Raw genomic sequence first — 20,203 nt, 5'->3', positions numbered from 1 at the left:
GTCATTTTCTATGGAAACCCTGACAACATGAAGGAGAAAAGAGCATCGCCGATACTTTTTCTCATCCTCACCCAAGTATCTACTCCGTCTCCTCCTATCCTTCTCCAAACCAATGTCTCCAAGAAAGGACTGCCCTCCTGCAATCTCTGAAACCCTCCTTGGTGTAGGATAAGACAAGAACATCATGGTGGGTCCGATACAAACCCTCAGGAGGTTTGGAGTCTCGCTCTCTATTTTTATTCTTCCTAAAGCAATCAGCAGGCCCCGGAGAGGCTCCTGAGGAGTGCCTGGTGACAGCGACAGCACTCACCATGCGGGATGCCGTCCCAGATGTCCAGCCAGTCGTATTTGCAGTCTCCCTCTCCCACCTGCAAGGGGTCGTGCTCCAGGTCAAAGGTCAGAAATTGCAGGACGATCTCCATCTTGGGTTTGGCCAGGATGGTGAAGGTGCAGTCCAAGTTGTGTGGGTACTTCTCGGGGAACCCGGGGGACTCGATGGTCCCGTTGGGGCTTGTGAAGTTTTTCGAACAATCTTCGGAGCCTGCACGTCAAAGAGAACCGTAGCATTAAGAAAGGAGAAGACGCCTTTCTGAGCTGCCTCTGTTGCATGAGTTATTTAAATGTCTGGGCCCAAATCCCTACTCATAGGGGGTTTGTTTCCACTGGAGTGGCCCTTGAAGCAACATACTCTTCCCATTCACGTGTCAAGCCCGTGAGCGGGACCCTCTTTAAGAGAGAAATTAAGGAGGCGAGATGGTTTGCTCTACATGTAAGAGTAAGAATAGTAATTGAGGAATTGGGGGGGGGGGGAGGAGAAGTGTGTGTGTGTGGAGAGAAAGAGAGAGAGAGAGAGAAAGAGAGAGAGAGAGAGAGAGAGAGAGAGAGAGAGAGAGAGAGAGAGATTCTCTTGAAAAGAGGAACAGAGACTTCTTTCTCAATTACTCAGCTGCTTGCTCCAGAAATGTAAGTTATTTCAATCCTTAAGGAAGGCTTGCTGATTGCCAGCAGGGCAAACAATGTCACCCCTTATTTATTGCTGACCTCAACACAGCCCCTATTGTACCAGCGCCAACCGAGTGCCCCCTTCTCCCTCCAAGATCCAAGGTGCCCCAGGGGAGGGGCAAAGGGGAGCTCGGGTCTCATTCATGTCATGACTATATTAAAACGAGCTGCTCTGTAGTGGCCAGACAATGAACAATCGACGTTTGTAGCCGGTGGATCACAGCGGGGCGCTGGGACTGTGAAAGGCCGCTCGGCAGCAAGTCCCGAAAAAGGCGGCCCTGTGCTGCCGCCCCGGCTCCTGGCTCCTTTCTGCGGGGCGGCCTTGCTGTGCTGCTAAGCGCTCACGTCTGCTTTCTCGGGACTCAGGGAGGCGTCCTTATTGCATGTGGCACACATTGGCACCCCGGGGCGGGCTTGGCGGGCAGCGGGAGCTGTGACGGGATTACAGCCACCCTACCCCTAATGCCTCTAGGTGGAGTCACGTTCCCAGAGTACTGTGACGCAGCCTCCATCTGCCAGGAGAGGCCCAGAGACGGCCCAGGGCGCTGCAGCCAGGCCCTCGGGACGTGAGCTGCACAGGGCGCCCTCTGAGACGAGTTAATGCGGCGTGGGTACTGCCGGACAAGTAGAATTGATTTCACGACGTTCTGATTTTAAAATTAAAAAAAAAAAAAAAAGGAAGCAGGATTTATGAGGAGGATAAATAGGCCCTCTAAGCATGAAGAAAAACACACACCCAAATCCTCAATAAAGCAGGTGTTTACTGGCAGGAAGTGTCTCCTGGGAGCCCCCAGAAATACAACTATGGGATGTCAATATGCGGATCCCGGCCTGGGGCGATGTCTTTATCCGCAGCTCCTGCAGAGGTTCCCTCCGGGAGCCTCTTTATTGATGATGACTGTCTGGGAAGGAAAAGGTATCATGCAGATGAGCAGGAAATTCCAACATCGCCACCTACCCAGCACTGAGCTTTGGCAGGTGGGCCCGACACCTGGGGTGAGAGCCAGCCTCTTCAGGACTTGTTGGGGGCTCTCTGCGGGCCACATCTCAGCAGCTCCGCATCCCATCATTCCGGGGCAGGGCAGCCCAATGGGCGGCCAGGGCCAGCGGGAGGAGCTGGATGGCACCCCAGTTTCCTAGCGAGTCCCTGGCGTTGGTTACCGTCTAGCCCTCAGCTCCCAGGCCTCCTCAATGGCCAGATGAGGCAGTTGGGCGAGGCCAGGCCAGCTGGCAGGTCTTGGGGCCGAAGGGAACTTTGAGAAGGTTAGCGCTGTGTGGCCTGCTTCACGCGGGCCACTCAGCCAGGGGAAAGGAGCTCTTCCCAGCAGGCATCCAGAGCCGGGAAGGCATCGACCTTCCTTCCAGAGGTGGCTCTACCATCTCTCCCTTCCAAGGCGATGGGAGTCCCCACCCCCGGGAGCGGGGAATTCATGGTGGGATCTTTCTTTGGTTCCTCCCAACCGTGGGGGAGGCTTCCACAAAGGACACCCAGTAAGCCTGGGGGAGGCCGGGAGAATGTGAGCTTCTAGAGCCCCCACGGTCTCCAGGTTCTGAGGCCTGCCTTTGACGGCACAGAATTTTTCCATCTGACATTCTTATGGAAAAAGAAAAAAGTGTATCTATCTTTGACATGTGGCTCTACATGGGTATATCCCCTGCCTTATTTGGAATGAGGTGGACAAACAGTTTTATCCTTTTCATGCAGAAAAATCAAACTTATCCATTATAAATCGTGACTTTGTTACAGTGCCTTCTCGTCATTTAAACCGTGGTCACAGTGTTGGAAAGCGGGCGGCTGAGTATCAGATGTGGAGCAGAGATCTCAGCACAGGGTGACGATCCCTGACACAAAAGTTGAGCCTTGCAGGTAACTACCTAACCCAAGACCCCTTTTCTGTGATGTGTTACAGGGTTAGAGGTGAAAGAAAAATATCTCCGGCAACAGATACTCAAGTTCCCTCGGTGCTGAGATTGTCCATAGGAGCCGGGGGATTTCAGCTGCAGTGCATGATTTCAGACCAAAGGACTCCGCTATGAAAAATGCCCGCTCCCTGGTTTCCCACTGCACAGTTCACAGTCCCCCTGCGAGCGGAAGAAGAATCTGCATGCACAAAGCTATTTACAACATGTGGGCTTTATCCGAAGCTGAGCTTGGCCGGACTACAGAAGGTGCATCCAGTTCTTCAGTCGGAGAGTGGGGGGAGGGGGCACTCCAGGTTTTCTCTGTCTGTGAGTGACCCCAGAGATTTCAGTTCCCAAAACGTCCCCGGGGCACCAGGAAAGTAAACTTGATCTTGAACGTTGGTCCAAGGAGCACCAGAAAACAAACAAACAAACAAAAAGCCACATTTTCCAGTGATTCAAGTCTCCAATGCTGTATTTTAAGTTATTTTAAAATTCCTTTCTCTGTTCGGCCCAGGACTTGGGGACTGGAGAGCCTGGGAGTTTACGAGTTGTTTTGGTTTACCCCTTTACACGCGGCTGTCTAGTAATGCACAGACTCCTTCATGAACCACTTCATTCAGGGCAGACATGCACTCCCCACTCCAGCCGCATGGCCCCTGCCGGTACCCAAGTGTGGGGGGGGTGTCTGTCCGTTTCATTTCGCAGCCGTCTCGCCAGGGCGATGTGCTGGCGAAGGCTTCCAGAGCCCTCTCTATGGGCATGTGTGTCTGTGTTTACGGTTCCCCCTTCGTTCTCTATGAATCCGACCGGCAAACATAGCTGCGCGTGTTTACACTTCTTCAGAACGTGCACGCGCTTCTTTCATGTTCTGCAGATGATGTCAATGGTGTATTTTCTCTCAAGACTCCCACGGTGGGTGCAGGGCACGGCGCCTGGAAGAATGTTGACGTTTGCACACCCACACATGTACTTGTATGTGCTTTATGCCGAGTTGTCGTTCATGCCCAGAGCTGCTCTTTGGAACGGACATGATGGCAGGTTGCAGTGGCCCCGAGAAACCACTGGGCTCTCGTCTTCTTTCTTACATTTCCCAGAAGCACGGCTGTTGTTGGCGGGGATAGATACCCCCCACTGCAGTCACACCCTTCCTCCTTGTACAGACAGCGGCAGTCCTGAAAGCAGGCTGCCCATGTCTCCACGCCCAAGCCACCCCTCTCGGGGGGCACTCTTGTTTCTAAGAAGTATGCAGACTCGCCGCCTCATTCAAAAAATCCTACCTCAGTCTGTCCTCAACATGGCAATGCTGGGTTATAATACCCCCCTGTGTTTTTCACTTTTAACACCGTCCCCTTAAATCTGAGTAGAGTTAACACCCACTTTCCTGGGGCTTTCTGGAGAACGTGGCAGCGTCGTTGTGAACCACTGAGTCCGGAGGCGTGACACAGAGGTCCTGCTTGAACGGTCCTGCTCATTTTGTTGCGACAGCCCCGTGGCCAGCTCCCTGGAGACCTTGCTTGGAGCTGTTTCCCTCCCACGGCCAGCACAGTGGAGCCGAGTGACAGCTGAGCCCTGGGGACCCTGCTATCGAATAGACTTCCCAGATGCTCCACTTGCCAAGTCACCCGATGGAGCCCTCCTTTTCACCACCACCACGTGTCAGTCACACCTTACCTGAGCGCTTACTCATTCTGCCTCATATTACAGTTCTTCCTCCCACTGACATGTCTATTTACATACATTCATCCAACAATGTGCCTCTGTTGCGTGCTGAGGGTCGGCACACCGGTCTCCCTCCCTAGAGGAGGGCGAACACTCTTTTATTCCCTTGTCTGGCCTCTCTCCCCACTGCTCCCAGCAGAAATGCTACAATGAGCGTTTCATCAGTGATCGGAGCTTGCCCAGGACTCGGGGACTGTGGATCAAGCGATTCAGGAGCTGCCCACCCGCCTGGAGCCACTGCACACAGACTGTCAGTCCCCGTGACCTTGCGGAGTCAGGCGGGTGATGACCCGCAGCAGATGGCCCTTCTCGGGACTCGTGCCTGCGAGAGTCTGGGCTCCCACTCTGGCTCGACACAGTTCCCTCGGCCCCACCCCTTCATCAGGCTCTCCGTTCTTGTTCTCAGGCAGACAAATTTCACAAATATTTAGACAGAGTGGATATAAAAAGTGCTTTCAGCCGCTACCACTTCCTTTCAAGAACTGTTTAGTGAAAAAGAAAATATATATGAATAGCTCCCCTCACACTGAACTCAATAGGCGCCGGACTTGGGCCTCTCGATGACAAGGCCTCCGCTTTCACCAGCTCCATCCACGAGCTGCAAAACTTAGGCTGGTGAGGGGAACACGCTCCTCCGCTGGGGCGGGAGCCTCGTCGGTGGCAGAGCGGCCGAGGGACAGGGGAGAATTGGGGGATGAGCGTCACTCGGCCTCATGATCGTGAGCTCACCTATGGGAGGGCCCGGCACGCTGCTGGGAGAGCAGAAATGGAGATGCTGAACCAGCGTCTTGTGAATGAAAGTTGGATCTATCCAGGCATGGGCATCAGCACTGGTCCATGCTCTCAGCAATCTAAGGGGGAGCTAGTCGAAAGCAAGCAGTCTGCTTGATGTGCATGATCTGTCTCTTTTTTTCTTTTTTCTTGCTTTTTCGGGGTCAGCTTCATTGGCATTTAGGAAGTGGGGGTTCTATGGGTAGAGGTGGTAAAGTGGATCAGCGAGGGGAATTTCTGGGAGCCATAACTGAATTTCAAAGCTACTGTCTGACCCCAGTGGGAGGGCATAGGCCACACTGAGATCTTTAGAGACTCTACACAATACAAAGATTATGTCCTCCTGTCCCGTGTAATTCCAAATAAAGGCAACATTAAACCGTGAAGTAATTAGGAGGAAGGTCAACCAAGTTTTGCTTTTTCCCATGAAGATTACTGTGACTTTTAAAAAACACAAGAATCAGATTCGTCCCAACAGTGGTTTTCTATTTCATTGGTGGCCCTTCTCTTTCGGTGACACAAACAAAGCTTGTCGCCCCGTCGGGCATCACCCAGCACATCGCCCTCGCAAGTTGGATGATAACTATCACTGGCTTCCGTCTTGGTCTGTCCCCAGGTCTGCCTGCACCTCTCCTCCCTCATCAACCTGTCTATGCGCACACGACTGTAACACAGTTCCCGTAGGCAGTGCCCCACAGCCAGACACGGAGGGTGGTGGTGCCCCCTCTTCTCTTAGCTGCCCAGGTCCTGGCCTTCCACCCGGGACCACACTCACCTGTCTTGAAGATCTCGTAGCGCAGGGAGAAGCCGGCACCCTGCCGGGCGTAGTCGGAGGTGAACTTGATGAAGAGCACGGAGCCCGAGGAGATGATGGTGGGCGGAGCGATGTTCCCACAGTGCTTCCCCAGGAGGTCTGCAGACTCACTGTCCCCATCCCGGATCTCGATGAAGTCATACCTAGGTGAGGAGGGCGCCAAGGGGCACAGGTGAGAAAAGACCACTTGAAGGAGACGAAAAGGACCCCTTGTCTCACTCTAGCTCGTGTGCTCTCTCTCCATTCGTTTCCAGACACTTAGGTGTTTCGGATTGCTCAAACAAGGCCACTTAACGTTTGCTTGCAGAGTGTCACACACACACACAGGAAGTTGCCTTGCTTTACTAAAGCCACAGAGAATGAGCACCTCGGCCGATGGCGAGATTTTAAGGCCTTATCTCTTGCCCACATATGAGCAGTAGCATCAGTCTATCAAATATCTCAAAAAAACACATTTTTTTCTTCCTTCCGTAGAACCATTTTTATTTCCATTAATGATCTTTCTGCATCTTGGTCATTGCCTCTTAGCTCTGTATCACTGCAAGTTGCTTAACCCATTTGAGCATCCATTTCTTCCTCTGGAAGATGGGGATAAAAACACCCACCTCAGGGGGTTGGGAGAGAGATGGAATGAAAAAATCATATGCGAGGTGCTAGGCACCGAGCCAGGCACACTGGGGATGTTGCAGAGATATTTGTATTTTCCTGCTCCCTCCCCCACATTTAGGTTTTCTCCTGGGTCCTCCCTCCTCTCTTCTCTTTACTTATTCATGACAAAGACTCCCCAAACGTGGGCCACCTCCCTCCCTGAGATGACTCTGCAAAGTTCACATCAGCAACGTCTGGCCAACAACATATTTTTAAAAGGAATCAGCATCACGTTAGATAAGGCAATAAAAACCTTTCTCCCAACGCAGGGGGTGAGTCCCCAGGGACCAGCCTCTCAGAGCACGTAACTCCTAGCCTCAGCAAGAGGCAGAGGGGCCGCCCGCCCTCCCCCACCGAGGCCTGAGCTCATTTCAAAGGATCCAACTGCCCGGCGGGGAAAGACACCTCAAAGCCATCCTTGGCTGGGCTGTGCGATGGCATTTACATCCTGCGACACTTTATCTGCACAGACACACACCCTCAGCCTTGCTGTGTGCTCTGGCAATCACTGTGCCCTCACTGGGTTCCTGCTCTGGGGTCCCAATGCCGAGGTGGGACATTTCCCTACCAGCTCCCTTCCAACTGCTGGTCACGGCACCGTTATTTACTGAAAACCATCATCTCCCTCTCCATCCCTCTGTATTTACTTGGCATCAACCTGCTAAACCAACACAGGAGAAATCTCTTTCCCTTAAAAAGAGGGTCTGGCCTGGCCAGTGTGGCTCAGTGGTTGAGCGTTGATTCCCAGTCAGGGCACATGCCTGTGTCTTGGGCTCGGACCCTGGATCCCTCTCCCTTCCTCTTTCTCTAAAAGTCAATAAAAATTTATTTATTTATTTATTTATTTATTTTAAAAAAAGAGGGTTTGGAAAGGCTACCCTCCCTGGATGTGCCTGCCACACACCCAGGGTCTGTGGGAGCCGGCTGCCGGCAGAAGTGGCTTCTTGGAGCCAGAGTGGCCTGAGGCCCCACTCCAGCCCCTGAGAGCCGCATTTCAGGTTGCTCGCATATTCAGGTTGCTCGGACACTTCCAGATCAATAGGCCCGAGAAGGAAGTGGAAGGTGTGGATCAGGATTCCTTCATTCGCTGATCCCAGACACCTGGAATCCCGCAGTGGAAAGACTCACGGAAGCGGGTTAGAGTCTGGGGTCTCCGCCAGGAGCTGTGGAGGATGGCCAGTCAGGGAAGGCAGTGGGGCTGGGGAGTTGTGTAGGTCTGGAATTTCACTGTGGGAGATGGTGCCGACTTTGAAAACATGCTTCCTCTCTTCCGAAACAAAAGTGAAAAGACACTTAGTTGGTCCTCAGAGGAAATTCCCCAAACCTTCTGGAAAATCCCTCCTTACTATTTCCACACCGAGGTAAGTGCTGCGAGCCAGTCCCGCCCAGTGAGTAATGGGATGCCCGCCAGCTCGCACGGTGGTGGAGAAGCCACGCGGACTCCTTAAGCAGACATTACCTGGCCACCTGGACTAGCCAAAGTGTGGCTCCCGGAGAGAAAGAGCCCTCCCTTCACCCCAAGTGACACAGCTCAGCCTAATGAACTGGGTGCCCTCAGGCAAATCACAACCCTCTGAGCCTCAGAAACAGAGAAAATAAAAGTAAAATAGGGACATTAGCCTCTTTCTCCTAGGGTTGCTGTGAGATGTCAATGGCCAACATGATGCATACACAGTGTCGGTACACAGCCTGGCAGTTAGTATGTGCTTAATAAACGCCCACTGTGACCTGCGGTCCCCACGCCCATTTCACAGGTGAAGAGGCCGAGGCTGGCTCGAGCAGCAGCGACTTTCCCTGAGAGACAGAGTGAGGAAGGACACGGTAGGGGGAGCAGGAAGGCACACCTGTTCAAACATTTTGGAGGGCATCTTGGCAAAAATGTGACGAAAGGTAACATGTTCATACCCTTTACTCCAGCAATCCCACGGCTGGGAATTTTTCCTAAGAAAATAACCAGGCAACTGTGCAAAGAGGTATATGAATCTGTGTGGGTGGACATAGAAGCAGCAGCACATAAGAAGTGGAAAGATGCTATGTTTATAGCAGCATCGTGTCGGAATGCCCACATCACACGTCTATCCGTGTTGGCATACGATAGATAAAATGGAATACTCCGCTGCTCTAGAAGATAGTGCTGCAGGTCTAGATGCTTTGTTTATGGAAAAAAAATGTTCATGATACATTGTTCAGTTGAAAAACATAGATATTTTTACAAGTATGTTTTAAAACGTGTGTGTTTACATGTACATATATATTTTTTTCTTGCATACACATACAGAAAAAAAAGCCTCAAAGAGTGCATACTAAAATATTAACAGTGGGGAGATAGATGAGTGGTGGGATAATTGGTAATTTTGACTTTCTTCTTTGTTCTCTTCTATTATGTGAATTGTTTACAATAAGTCTACATTTCTCTAATAAGCCTACGTTTCTCTAATAAGCCACAAAGATATAAAATAAAACTACTTCCATTAAGAGTTGTTTCCCAAGTAGAAGTGCTGGGAAACAACCCAGCTTTCATAACTTAGCAGATAAAAGATAAATATCACCATCACCATCCATCTCACAGACTCACTGTGCGGACGAACTAAGACACAGCCTGTGGGGGCACCTACCACAGAGCCAGGGACAGGGCCCCCACTCAACAAATACTAACTACCTTTCTGTGAAGACCACAGGATAGCTCTAGCGGCTGTGGTGCCACTTCCTCCAGGAACAGGAAGGACAGAGAGAGGCCCCAACACCCACCAGCTCCTCTGTCAGAAGGGGGAGGGTTTTGTCTGGTTGCCTGATCACCCCTGGATCAACGGAAGGGATCAGCAGAATCAGGGGTGAAGCAGGGCTGCCCAACCAAGGCCACAGCTACATGCTGGCCTCAGTGTCCTCAATGGATACACGGGCCCAAACCCTTCTGTGTAACGCTGACAGCTACAAATACAGCCTTACATTCCCACGTGCACACAGAGTGAAGAGATACACCTTGGGAAAAAGTTTTCCAATCACTCCATCGCATTATACATTTTCTCTCTTGAGCTGGTTATTTAAAGGAGCCCTCGGCTAAATCCTTTTGTGAGGCAAATAATCCGCCCTTACTTGAACTTCTGGGAAAAGCTGTTTTTTCCCATCAGGTTTACTTGAGGGAAAAGCTACCTGGCGTTGTACTTTGTGGTGGAGTCTCCCTCCCTCCGGTGTCCGGGTTCTGCCCTGCGGACAAGCCCCAGTCAACCACCAGGGCTGCGGCTGGGCTTTTTGTAGACAAGACCCACTCCAAATGACACGCTGACACCACACAGAATGTCTCAGTTGCCTCCTGTGGGACTGACTCATTTGGGGAAATTTTTTATTAGGGATTTGCCACAGCTGGAGTAAATCTCAGAAATTTCGTGTTGTCAGGTTCGTGTGAGAAAGCTCGCAGAAGGACGTCTGTGGCCTTGGGATAAAGATGACTCAGCGTCCAGCATCTAGGATCCAGTGTTTGTTTGGTGAAGGAATCGGGGGTACAGCGTGGGGCTCAACCCCCAACCCCCAAACAGTCCAGTAAGGGTGTGGGAATCTTGACAGTAGAATTAATTTTTTTTTTTTTGTTAATCCTCACCCAAAGATATTTTTCCATTGATTTTTAGAGAGTGGAAAGGAGGGAGAGAGACACAGAGAGAGAAACATTGATGTGAGAGAGACACAATGATTGGTTGCCTCCCACAGGCGCCCCAACCGGGGCCAGGGATTGCACCTACAACTGAGGTACGTGTCCTTGACCGAATTGAACCCAGGACCCTGCAGTCTACAGGCAGACACTCTATCCAGGAGCCAAACCGGTTAGAGTTATTCCAGGGTGACAGTGGAATTAATTTAAGAGTCCACGGGAGAGACATGGAAAAGCAACAGTCTCATCTCTTCCTCACCTCACTTGACCAACATGAGGAAGGCTCTCTGGTCTCCACGACCCTGTCTACACTCCACACTTCCCGGCAGGCCCCCTAAGGCTGGGCAGCAGGATGACGTCCACCCCTTCCGGAGCCTGCCTTTGTGAGGGGATTTCTATGTCACAGTGAGTACCTGCGGGCTCCGAGGAAAAATGCTGTGCCCACCCTCTGGGATTTAGGTCTACACATCGGCACACCTGTGCCCACCTAAGTCCTGAAGCCATAACCTTTGCTTCCCAAGCAATGCCTCCTCTTTCACGCTACTTGTATCATCCAACGTTTAAGACATCACACTTGGGACATGGCATGCTTGTTCCCGCCTCGGGCCTTTGCACTTGTTCTTCCTCTGCCTGCAATACCATTACCTTTCTCTATTGGCTGGTACCTTCTCATCCTTCGAAGTGCAAAAGCCACCTCTTCCGGGGAGCCTGCCCTGACCACCCTGTTTCAGAGGACATGCCCTCATTCTCTACCTCTCCACCCTCTTATCGCCTGTACAGCTATCAGTGCTACAGGAGAGGAGAGGGCTCATCTCCCCCGCATGCTGTGGGAGTGGTAAAGGTCTTGTCAATATATTTGTTTGTTCAGAATCCGTGTCCTGAACCAGGCAGTTTGCACCCAGAGGGCAAGGGCCTTGCCTTTTCGCTGCTGCATTTGCAATACTCGTTTGGTGCACTGTACACAGGAGGGCTCCCTAACCTACTGATGAGTGAATAAATGAGGGGCTTGAGGTTGGCACTCCATGTTCAGAAGAATGAACTCTGATGACACCTTCCGAGGAACTGAGTATGTTTGGTCCATCTTACCCTCTTTTCCTTTGTGTTCGACACAATCAATCCCTGAGCTATTCTGGTTGTACCTGGAAACCAGAAGGCTGCCTTGCGACTCAAAAACATGAAATACAACATTTTGAGTGGAAGAAACACCTCAAATCACGCTGACAGCACGTTCACTATTAGCGGCAAACAAATCAGCTATAATTAAAATGCTGTCAAAGTGATCTGAGATTTTCTCACACTTTCAAAGTTCCATATTCCATGAGTCGATTATCCAGGCCAGAGGATTTGTCACCTCCTGGAGTGCCTCTCTTCCAGGAAGTTCAGAGACACCTACCAGCACTGTCTTACTCATCCTTACGTGAAATCCTGCAGGGATGTCCAGCCTGTGTCGCTCAGTAGTTGAGCATCGGCCTAGGAACCAGGAGGTCACAGTTCGATTCCCGGTGAGGGCACGTGCCCGGGTTGCGGGCTTGATCCCCAGTAGGGGATGTGCAGGAGGCAGCCAATCAATGATTCTCTCTCATCATTGATGCTTCTATCTCTCTCTCCCTCTCCCTTCCTCTCTGAAATACACACACACACACACACACACACACACACACACACACACGCCTTCAGGGAAAAGAGGAGGAAAAACAACGGTCCTGTACAACTTCACAAAGAAGCAGCTGCCGGGACGCAGAGGCTGCGGGGCAGGTCTGTGCAGTGTGCAGTCTCTGGTTACCGCAGGCCCAAAGCCAGGCGCCGGCTTCTCAGGGTCAGTAGGGACAGCCCGCCTTCAGGAAGAAGTCGGCTTGCCATCAGGTGGGGTCTTTTAAGGAAGCGCAGCTCCTTTCCTGGACTGTCTCCCTGTCTTTGGTCCCACCCATGAGATGGGAAGAGCTCCCATTTACTGAGCACTGACTGTGGGCGAGGCCCTCCGTTTAGGTACTACTACATCTGAACCTCATTTACTATACACACCACGCCCTGTTCCAATGGCCATCCATTTGCAGATGCTGACACTGAGGCTCAGAGAGGTGAAGTGGCCGGCCCAAGGTCACGTGACAAGGAAAGGTCAGAGGCAGGCTTTGAACCCAGGCAGTCTCACTCCAGGGCACAGACCTCGCCCCCCTCCTCCTCACCCCCCCCCCCCCCCCCCCCCCCGTCCCTTTGCCTTGCTGTTGAATGAGTATCTGAGAGCAGAGGGAATGCCAGATTGCTACAGCACAAGAATATTAGGAGGCACCAGGGGTAAAGAAACAGCTTGGTCTCAGTGAGAGACTTAACAGAATCTTGCTCTTTTTATTTAGCTGTTTTGTTTAAACAAAGCCTATAGGACTTGCCAAAATGAATAGACAAATCACCAATGGAGGCAGTGAGCAAGCAGCTTTACAATTCATGGTTTCAAGGCTCAACCCAGTAGACATCTAGCATGTAAGTGTTCAGATGGGATAACATATTAATCTTTGAAAGTGAAGTATTTTTATATGCACATATACACCCATATGTGAACATATGGTCCATCGAGTGAGCAGATAGTATCCTGTGTATTTATAAGCTCTTGAAGTATGATCTAGAGCACAGGATCTGAAGCCCATGACTTTTCAGTGGGGTCCACGGATGAGTTTCCGTAGACGGGGAACCCCTGTAAACATATGCAGAAATTTTGTGTGTGTGTGCATATGCACATTTTCATAGAAAAGGGACCTGTGACAAAAAAAAAATTCTTAAATGACTCCTTCACGGAAACATATCTGTCCACAAAACTGTGTGTACTCTGGGAAGTAAAGCACATGGGCTCTGTAGGCGTGTGGTTGGCAGTTAGAGCAAGGACATGGGCCAGGTGCCGAAGGTCAGCAGGGTGGAAAGCCCTGGGTGCCTAGCCATGGGCGATCCATTGTTGTATGGGACCTCGCCCCAGGGTGACCTTCCCTCCCCGAGCATATCGCTGGTCCTGCAGTTTGGACCCCCTGACCTTTCCTCCCTAGAGATAACATCTAGGCCTCAGCTGTATTTCAAATCCAGGCCCAGAAAAGCAACAAAACCAGCCACAGCTGATATCAGGACCAGCTGCATTGAATAATGACCCCCTGCCCTGGAGTCAGCCAATCCATTAGTGGAGACCCAGAGACCCTGAATGGACATACCTGGAAGACGACTGAATATTCTATTAAGATCTTCCTCTGGGACCTCCCCCAAAATCTCCGCCCTTAAAACTCTTAGGACCCTTAAAACTCTTAGGACGGAGAACCCAGTGCACTCTCCCTCCCAGGAGCAAGCCCGGCCTCGGCCTTTTCCCCTCCCCTCCCTGCCCCAGGCATGTCACGTTAGCTTCCTCACTCCCAAGCTCCAAGGGCCCCTTCCTTTACCTCCATGATGTAACTAATTTCCTAAGCCCATTTCTTCCACCTCTGTGATTTACTAAGTAAATGTTCTCTGACAGTTTGGGTTTTGGCTCTGAAGTCTTTCCTAGCCCCGTGGTCGGCAAACTGCGGCTCGCGAGCCACATGCGGCTCTTTGGCCCCCTGAGTGTGGCTCTTCCACAAAATACCACGGCCTGGCGAGTCTATTTTGAAGAAGTGGCGTTAGAAGAAGTTTAAGTTTAAAAAATTTGTCTCTCAAAAGAAATTTCCATCGTTGTACTGTTGATATTTGGCTCTGTTGACTAACGCGTTTGCCGACCACTGTCCTAGCCAGAGCCCAAGTACCAAGGTTTGGTCTGACCCCACTGTCAGACACCTGGTGCCTTTATCACCCACCGCCTACAACAGACAGACCCATCTCGTTTCTGGCTCCCGTTAGTGACAGGTCTGCAGGCAATGCATTTATTTTGCCTGAGTCTCAGTTTCTTCATCCATACAATGGGAATAATAACACAGTGGTCGGCAAACTCACTAGTCAACAGAGCCAAATATCAACAGTATAATGATTGAAATTTCTTTTGAGAGCCGAAAACCGACTTCTGCGCATGGGCCATGACGTTTCAATCGCACTGTACATGCGCGCCCGCACGTGGTATTTTGTGGAAGAGCCACACTCAAGGGGCCAAAAAGCCGCATGTGGCTCGCAAGCCACAGTTTGCCGACCACTGGAATAACAGTCTCCACCTCCATTGTTGGAAAGATTGCAAAGATACATACCAGCCCAGCACAATGCTAGATGCCTTAGGCTTAGAATGCGCGGAGGAGACATTGACTGTTTCTATTATTACCCGTGTTTCACACAGTAGGACGATGGACTTGGGGGAGCACAGTTACATACACACAATGCTTTGCAAACCAAACAAACATGTGATGATGAAATGAAAAATCATAAAGCTAGAGTCTCAATGCCCCACAACTTAGGTGCTGGGAGGGTGGTTTCTTAAAATTCCTTCTCCTGTATAAATCCGCCAGCGGTGCTTCAGTCACTTGAGTTTTTGAGATTTCATCTCAACCTCCTGTTCTGGGCCCCGGCCCTGGAACCAGCCTGCAAGGCTGGGTGCAAAGCCACCCGTCCCCCCATTTGCTGGGTTCAGAACAGCAAGACATTCAACTTCCCTCAAGCTGGAGAGCTAACGCACATGGATAGCTCAGCACAGTGCCTGGCCTGGCACGCAGTAGGTGCTCAATAAGTCGATGTCAGCTGTTAATTGCTCCTGCTGTTGTTATTATTATTATTATTATTATTATCAGTTATCTAACTTATTATTATCATTTGCTATCTAACTCAAAGGACTCCGTTTGTAGGTTTGCACTGGTGCCAGTTGCTTTTATAATAGTGGCCGTTTGCAGTTCCGTTTTCTGCCTTCATTTCTCCCCACCTCACATCTCTGATATTTTGAGCATTTTCACAGTCCCCTCCCAGCCAGGGCCACCACGGCTCTCGAGAAGGGAGGAAATCTGACCCCCAGCAAAGGAAGTGTGCAAAGAGAACAACCCAAAACAAATTGAAGGAATTATTCCAAAAAACCTTGAAGGCAAGAATATGGAAACGACAAATAACATCTATTTATAATTGCGGGTTGTTTTCCTGCAGAGGCCCTGGGATGATGGAGAGGGCCCCGCCGACCTCATTGTTCCTGACGGAGCACGCTGCCAAGAACGCCTCCCACCGTGAGGAAGGAGGCCGCTCCAGACAGGGTGTCGGGTAAGTGTCCCTGCAGATGAACTTGCAGGGAACTCAGGGCACACAACAAAGCCTCCCCCACCGCTCCCCTGACCCTCTGGCCGCTTCCCCCACTGACCTGGCTCCCCAGCACGACATTCCTGAGGCCACGTGGCCACAAACCTGCTCCGCTCCTGGACCAGCAGGCCCTCAGGAGGCCACAGGCAGGACGTGTTTGCTTACATAAGAAATGGTTTTCTAGGCAGCTGGTGCCAATGGGAAGTTTAAGGCTTCGGGGGAGAATGTTTGCAGGGTGGCTGCTGGCTCTCTCTTTCTTCTGTCTGCTGTGCACGTCTAGAAAGTCCTCGCCCGCTGCAGGGAGCCTGCCCAGCCCCTGGCCAGTCCTCTGTGAGGACACCAGGGAGGTAAGCAGAGCAGAACAGCCCACAGTTTATGTTCATTCACCAGCAAGCTGGCGCTCAGCTCGAAGGTGAAACCCAGCAGGGCCAGAGACTCCCTACACTGCCCCAGCTGGCCTGGATCAATGAAGCTCACCTGCCTCAGTTTACCTGACCTCATAAATGGGAACAGGGATCATGGCCCTTGGGGTGAACGGAAGGGGAGGAAGTGGTTGGCATCCAGGGAGGGGAGATAGGAGCACATCACCCGGCCTGGTGTGCTGGCAGCCCCCTGCACTTGGCAGGGTGAATGGTTCCCTCCGGGACAGGTGCTCACTAACCCTCCGCCCAGAGGGTCTAATCGCGAGAGTGAATCAGGACCTGCCCATCTGTCCGAAAGTGGGAGCCTGCGGGGGAACGCGGTGTGCTGGGCCTGAGGGAATCAACCATGGCATCGGAGAAGTCCTTTATGGTTTTCCTGGGCTTTAGGCTCCCAGTCTTTCTTCTTTCCCCCATTGCTGGCCTCCAGGCTCCCTGACAAAGCATGGAAAACGTGAACCTTGTCTGAAAGACGTGCCATGCAGAAATCCAAGCAGGGGACAATTGGGGAGGAGGTGGCAGGTGCGCTGGGCCCTGTCCTTGCATTTCATTCACTCGGAGCTCAGGTTACAGAGCTCAGAGCCTCTCCTGGCTTCAGGGGCAAAGCTGTCATTACGGGCGCAAAAGGCACCACAGGTGGGGTGTGGAAGTGATGGCCGCAGTGACGTCCAGCAGGAAGGGCTGCGGCCACGCCAGGGTGGAGATTCTGAATACAGCACTCAGCGGCCAGCCAGCTGGAACTGCTTCCGCCTCTCCAACAGCAACTCGATCACTGCGGTTTCTTCAGTGGCCGCGTCCTGCAGGCACCTGGCTGAGCTTGGAGCAAAAGCAGCCCTGTCCACCCAGTGCATGCTAAAGCACTCGCCTCTGCCAATGAAAAAAAGTGGGTGGGACCCAGCCAGTGTGGCTCAGTGGTTGAGGCCACCATTCGATTCCCGGTTGGAGCACATGCCCAAGTTGCGGGCTCAGTCCCCAGTAGGGGCCTGCAGGAGGTGGCTCATTAATGCTTCTCTCTCTCATTGATGTTTCTATCTCTCTATCCCTCTTCCTGCCTCTCTCTCTCAAATCAAAAAGAACATTGGGGGGGGGGGGGCGGGGGAGGAGGTGAGGAAAGAAAGAACTGGGTGGAAGCAGCGAATGTTCTGAATGTTGGATGCTCCTGGCTGGAGGCTCCATAAGACCGGGAGGAAATATGTCCAGAAAGGACACCAGCTTCTACAAGAAAGGGAACCAGATTGCAGGAAGTCTCCTCACAGGATGGGAACCGTGTGAGTCAGACCTTGGAGGGCCTTTCTTTATGCCACAGCCACAGTGTGCTGTTGGCTTTGTGCACAGAACTGCTGGCTGGCTGGCCGGCCACAGGAGAGCAGGGCCCTGGTGGGCAGTAGAGAACGCGCCCCCACAAGAGGAGTCATTACCCCAACACTCAGCCCAGCAGCCTGCCCTGAGGCTTGGTCTAGATCCAGTGTCTGCTTGCATCTCAGTTTCCCAGCAGATAAGAAAAAAATAAGAATACTCTCTTGCCCTCCTACCACTCTCAAAGGGATGACACATCGACAAATCACTTTGAACTTTTAGATGAAAGGTGCTCTATAAACCTGAGGCCTCATCAACTGTAATTGTTACGGTAATTATTTTAATGATAATAATGATGATAATGGGAGGAGGGGGTGGGGCGGGGAGGAAACCTCCTGCCCTGAGACAAAGGAAAACTCTTCCATGGAAACCCACGTCAGGATTCCTCCAGCTCCCAGCACTCAGCCATCTCCTGCACACTGCCCATTCCTGGGCTGAAATATCATTTCCTCTTTCCCTCCCAATAAAACAATGATTTGTTCCACCGTTTTCCCTCTCGCTCACTCCGGTGCGCCTGGCTTCGCCCTGACAGCTCAGCCACGGACTGTTTACACGTCTCGCTCACCCTCCAACACTCTGGTTCGGCTCTGCTGACACTAAAGGCAGGAGAATTCTCTCTGTGTGAGGAATCAATTACTTCCGCTGACACTCTATTAGGAGCCCGCACATCTCCAGATTCTAGGTGGAGAGGGGTGGGGAGGTGGGGGGGGGAGAGGATGGCAGGGAATTTGAAGAGGGTGGTGAGGGGGGCTGGAGACCAGGGGAGTAGGAGGTGGATGACAGGGGCAGACAGAGATTATTGACTGAGAGCCAGGCCCCCAGCTTGTCTTTAAAGACAGAAAGATGTCTCTCTCCTTGACCGCCCTGCTGGCATCCGGAGGTGACCACATGGCAGGAAGAGGCAAAGAAAAGGAATAAAGAAGAGAAAAGGAACAGCTAAGGAAATCAGAGCAGCCCCAAATACCTAAGCTTTGGGATGGCAGATGACAGCTCTAGGTACACGGGACACAGGCGTACGAAGGCAGCCCTGGGTGGCGGGCTTCAAACCCCAGTCCTGCCATCACTGTCTGGGCGATCTCTCCGGGCCTCAGTAGCCCCATCTGTTAAATGGGAATAACGGTAGTACCAGACCCATAGGCTGGTTGCTGAAGTAAAACACGGAAAGTTCTCGGTGTAGTAGCGTCTGATGCCTGTGGAGAGTGCAGTAAATGTTTGCTGTTCTTGTCTGACTGACAGTCCCTCCAACCACCTACAAACATACAGTTGAGGCAGAGCAGAAAAACACATATACACCGATAGACTGCCAAGATGCTTGGCTCTAAGGCTAGAAAAAAAAACAGCATAAAAAATCATGTGGATTTTCCTTGCTCATGCTTTACTGCCCTCCAAACCTAGGCCTAACTCACTTCTTTTCTTCTTTTTTTTTTCCCTTTCAAGTTTTATTTTGACCAGCTAACATTTTTTAGGGCTTTTTCTCCGTCTACTCTGCAATCACCTGAGATGAGAGAAGCACTAGGTCTCCTAACGAAGGACAATTATGGAGGCTCTTTTCTAGAAGGAAAGACAAGGGCAGCCGATATATTTTCCCCGAGATGATTTATCCAGGCAGAGGCAGAGAATGGAATTAAATTATCTGCTGAGTTTCTCTTAACTCAAAGGTTTCAAGCCCCCTTGCCATTAAAAAGGACAAAACAAAAGGGAAAAAACAATTTTATTTTTCCCGTAAGTAGGACTCATGACTACAGGAAAACACACAAATCCCTTTTTTTAGAAAAATCCATTTTTTTTTTTTTACTGGGTCTATTTCCTTTTCCTCTTTATCCCCTCCACCCAGAGCTCCCACTGAATGTCTGCAGACACTCTCGCCGGTGTAATTACATGGGAGAATTACACGGAGTTACGTGGGGTGAGGCGCAGGCCTTCTGGGACCTCTGGGTTCAGAGGAGGTGCCCGGGCTGCCAGGCAGAACAAGTGGGATTGTGCATTAGAAAACCTCAAGTGATTTTTCTCACTTGGAAGATAAAGAGCATCGTTAAGAAGGACGTCCACAATGAAGCTTGCACTTGAAGAGTTGCGATTGCAACATCGCCTGTTTAAAAACAAACTGCCCAAAATAGCGGTGTGACCCAACTGCCCTTTGACCTTTGTAGGAGGAGAAGAACAATCTGCGGTGCTTTTTTCTCACTCCTGTGGCGAGCTCCGGTGCTGGGTGGAGTCCTTGGTCAAGGGTGGTGAGCGTGGGGTCAGCGGCCAGCTGAGCCTGAGTCAGCAGGGCTGTTCCCGTTTATTGCACCACATACCTGGAGGGGGATCTGTTTCTGTCATTAGCAGGGTTGTTGCAATACAGAGAAGTCGTGCTGCTCATTGGTTCCCTGGGGGAATCAGAATATTTCTGTGGTCCAGCAGGCAGTAAATCTGGAACGATGCCAGGAGTAACCACCTGAGGGTCTCTCCTGAGATGAACCACAGAGAACTCTCACTCCGCTCTGGTTTCTAGAAACCCAGGTGGATGCAGCTGAAGCCACACCTCCAATCGGACAATGTGGCCTCCTACCATCCATCTGTTCATATGGGAAGGAGACAGAGGTGGTCCTGTGTAGGAGGAAGCCGACAAGCAGAGCCCAGTCCAAAGTGTTACCTGGACTTTCCCAGGCAACCCCACTTCCAGGCATTAAATGGGGGTTCCTGGACATAGGGTATGAGACCGAGAGACCCTGGCCA

The 20,203-nt window shown here is 51.4% G+C and overlaps 1 protein-coding gene across 4 annotated transcripts in view; it reads right to left on the bottom strand.

Annotated features, from left to right (window-relative positions):
• The window catches only part of NRP2 (neuropilin 2), a 120,062-nt gene that overhangs the window by 75,585 nt on the left and 24,274 nt on the right, over positions 1–20,203 (bottom strand). For all 4 annotated transcript variants that reach the window (XM_079782625.1, XM_079782626.1, XM_079782627.1 and 1 more), the window contains exons 3-4: positions 6,173–6,354; positions 311–541 (exon numbers count right to left, since the gene is read on the bottom strand). In XM_079782625.1, the coding sequence (XP_079638751.1) occupies positions 311–541; positions 6,173–6,354 (413 nt within the window). The remainder of the gene's footprint in view (positions 1–310; positions 542–6,172; positions 6,355–20,203) is intronic.

The sequence above is a fragment of the Cnephaeus nilssonii genome, assembly GCF_951640355.1.
Source record: "Cnephaeus nilssonii genome assembly, chromosome: 10".
Lineage (NCBI taxonomy): Eukaryota > Metazoa > Chordata > Mammalia > Chiroptera > Vespertilionidae > Cnephaeus > Cnephaeus nilssonii.
Note: the sequence above shows the minus strand (reverse complement) of the source record. Positions and strands in the feature narration are given on the sequence as shown.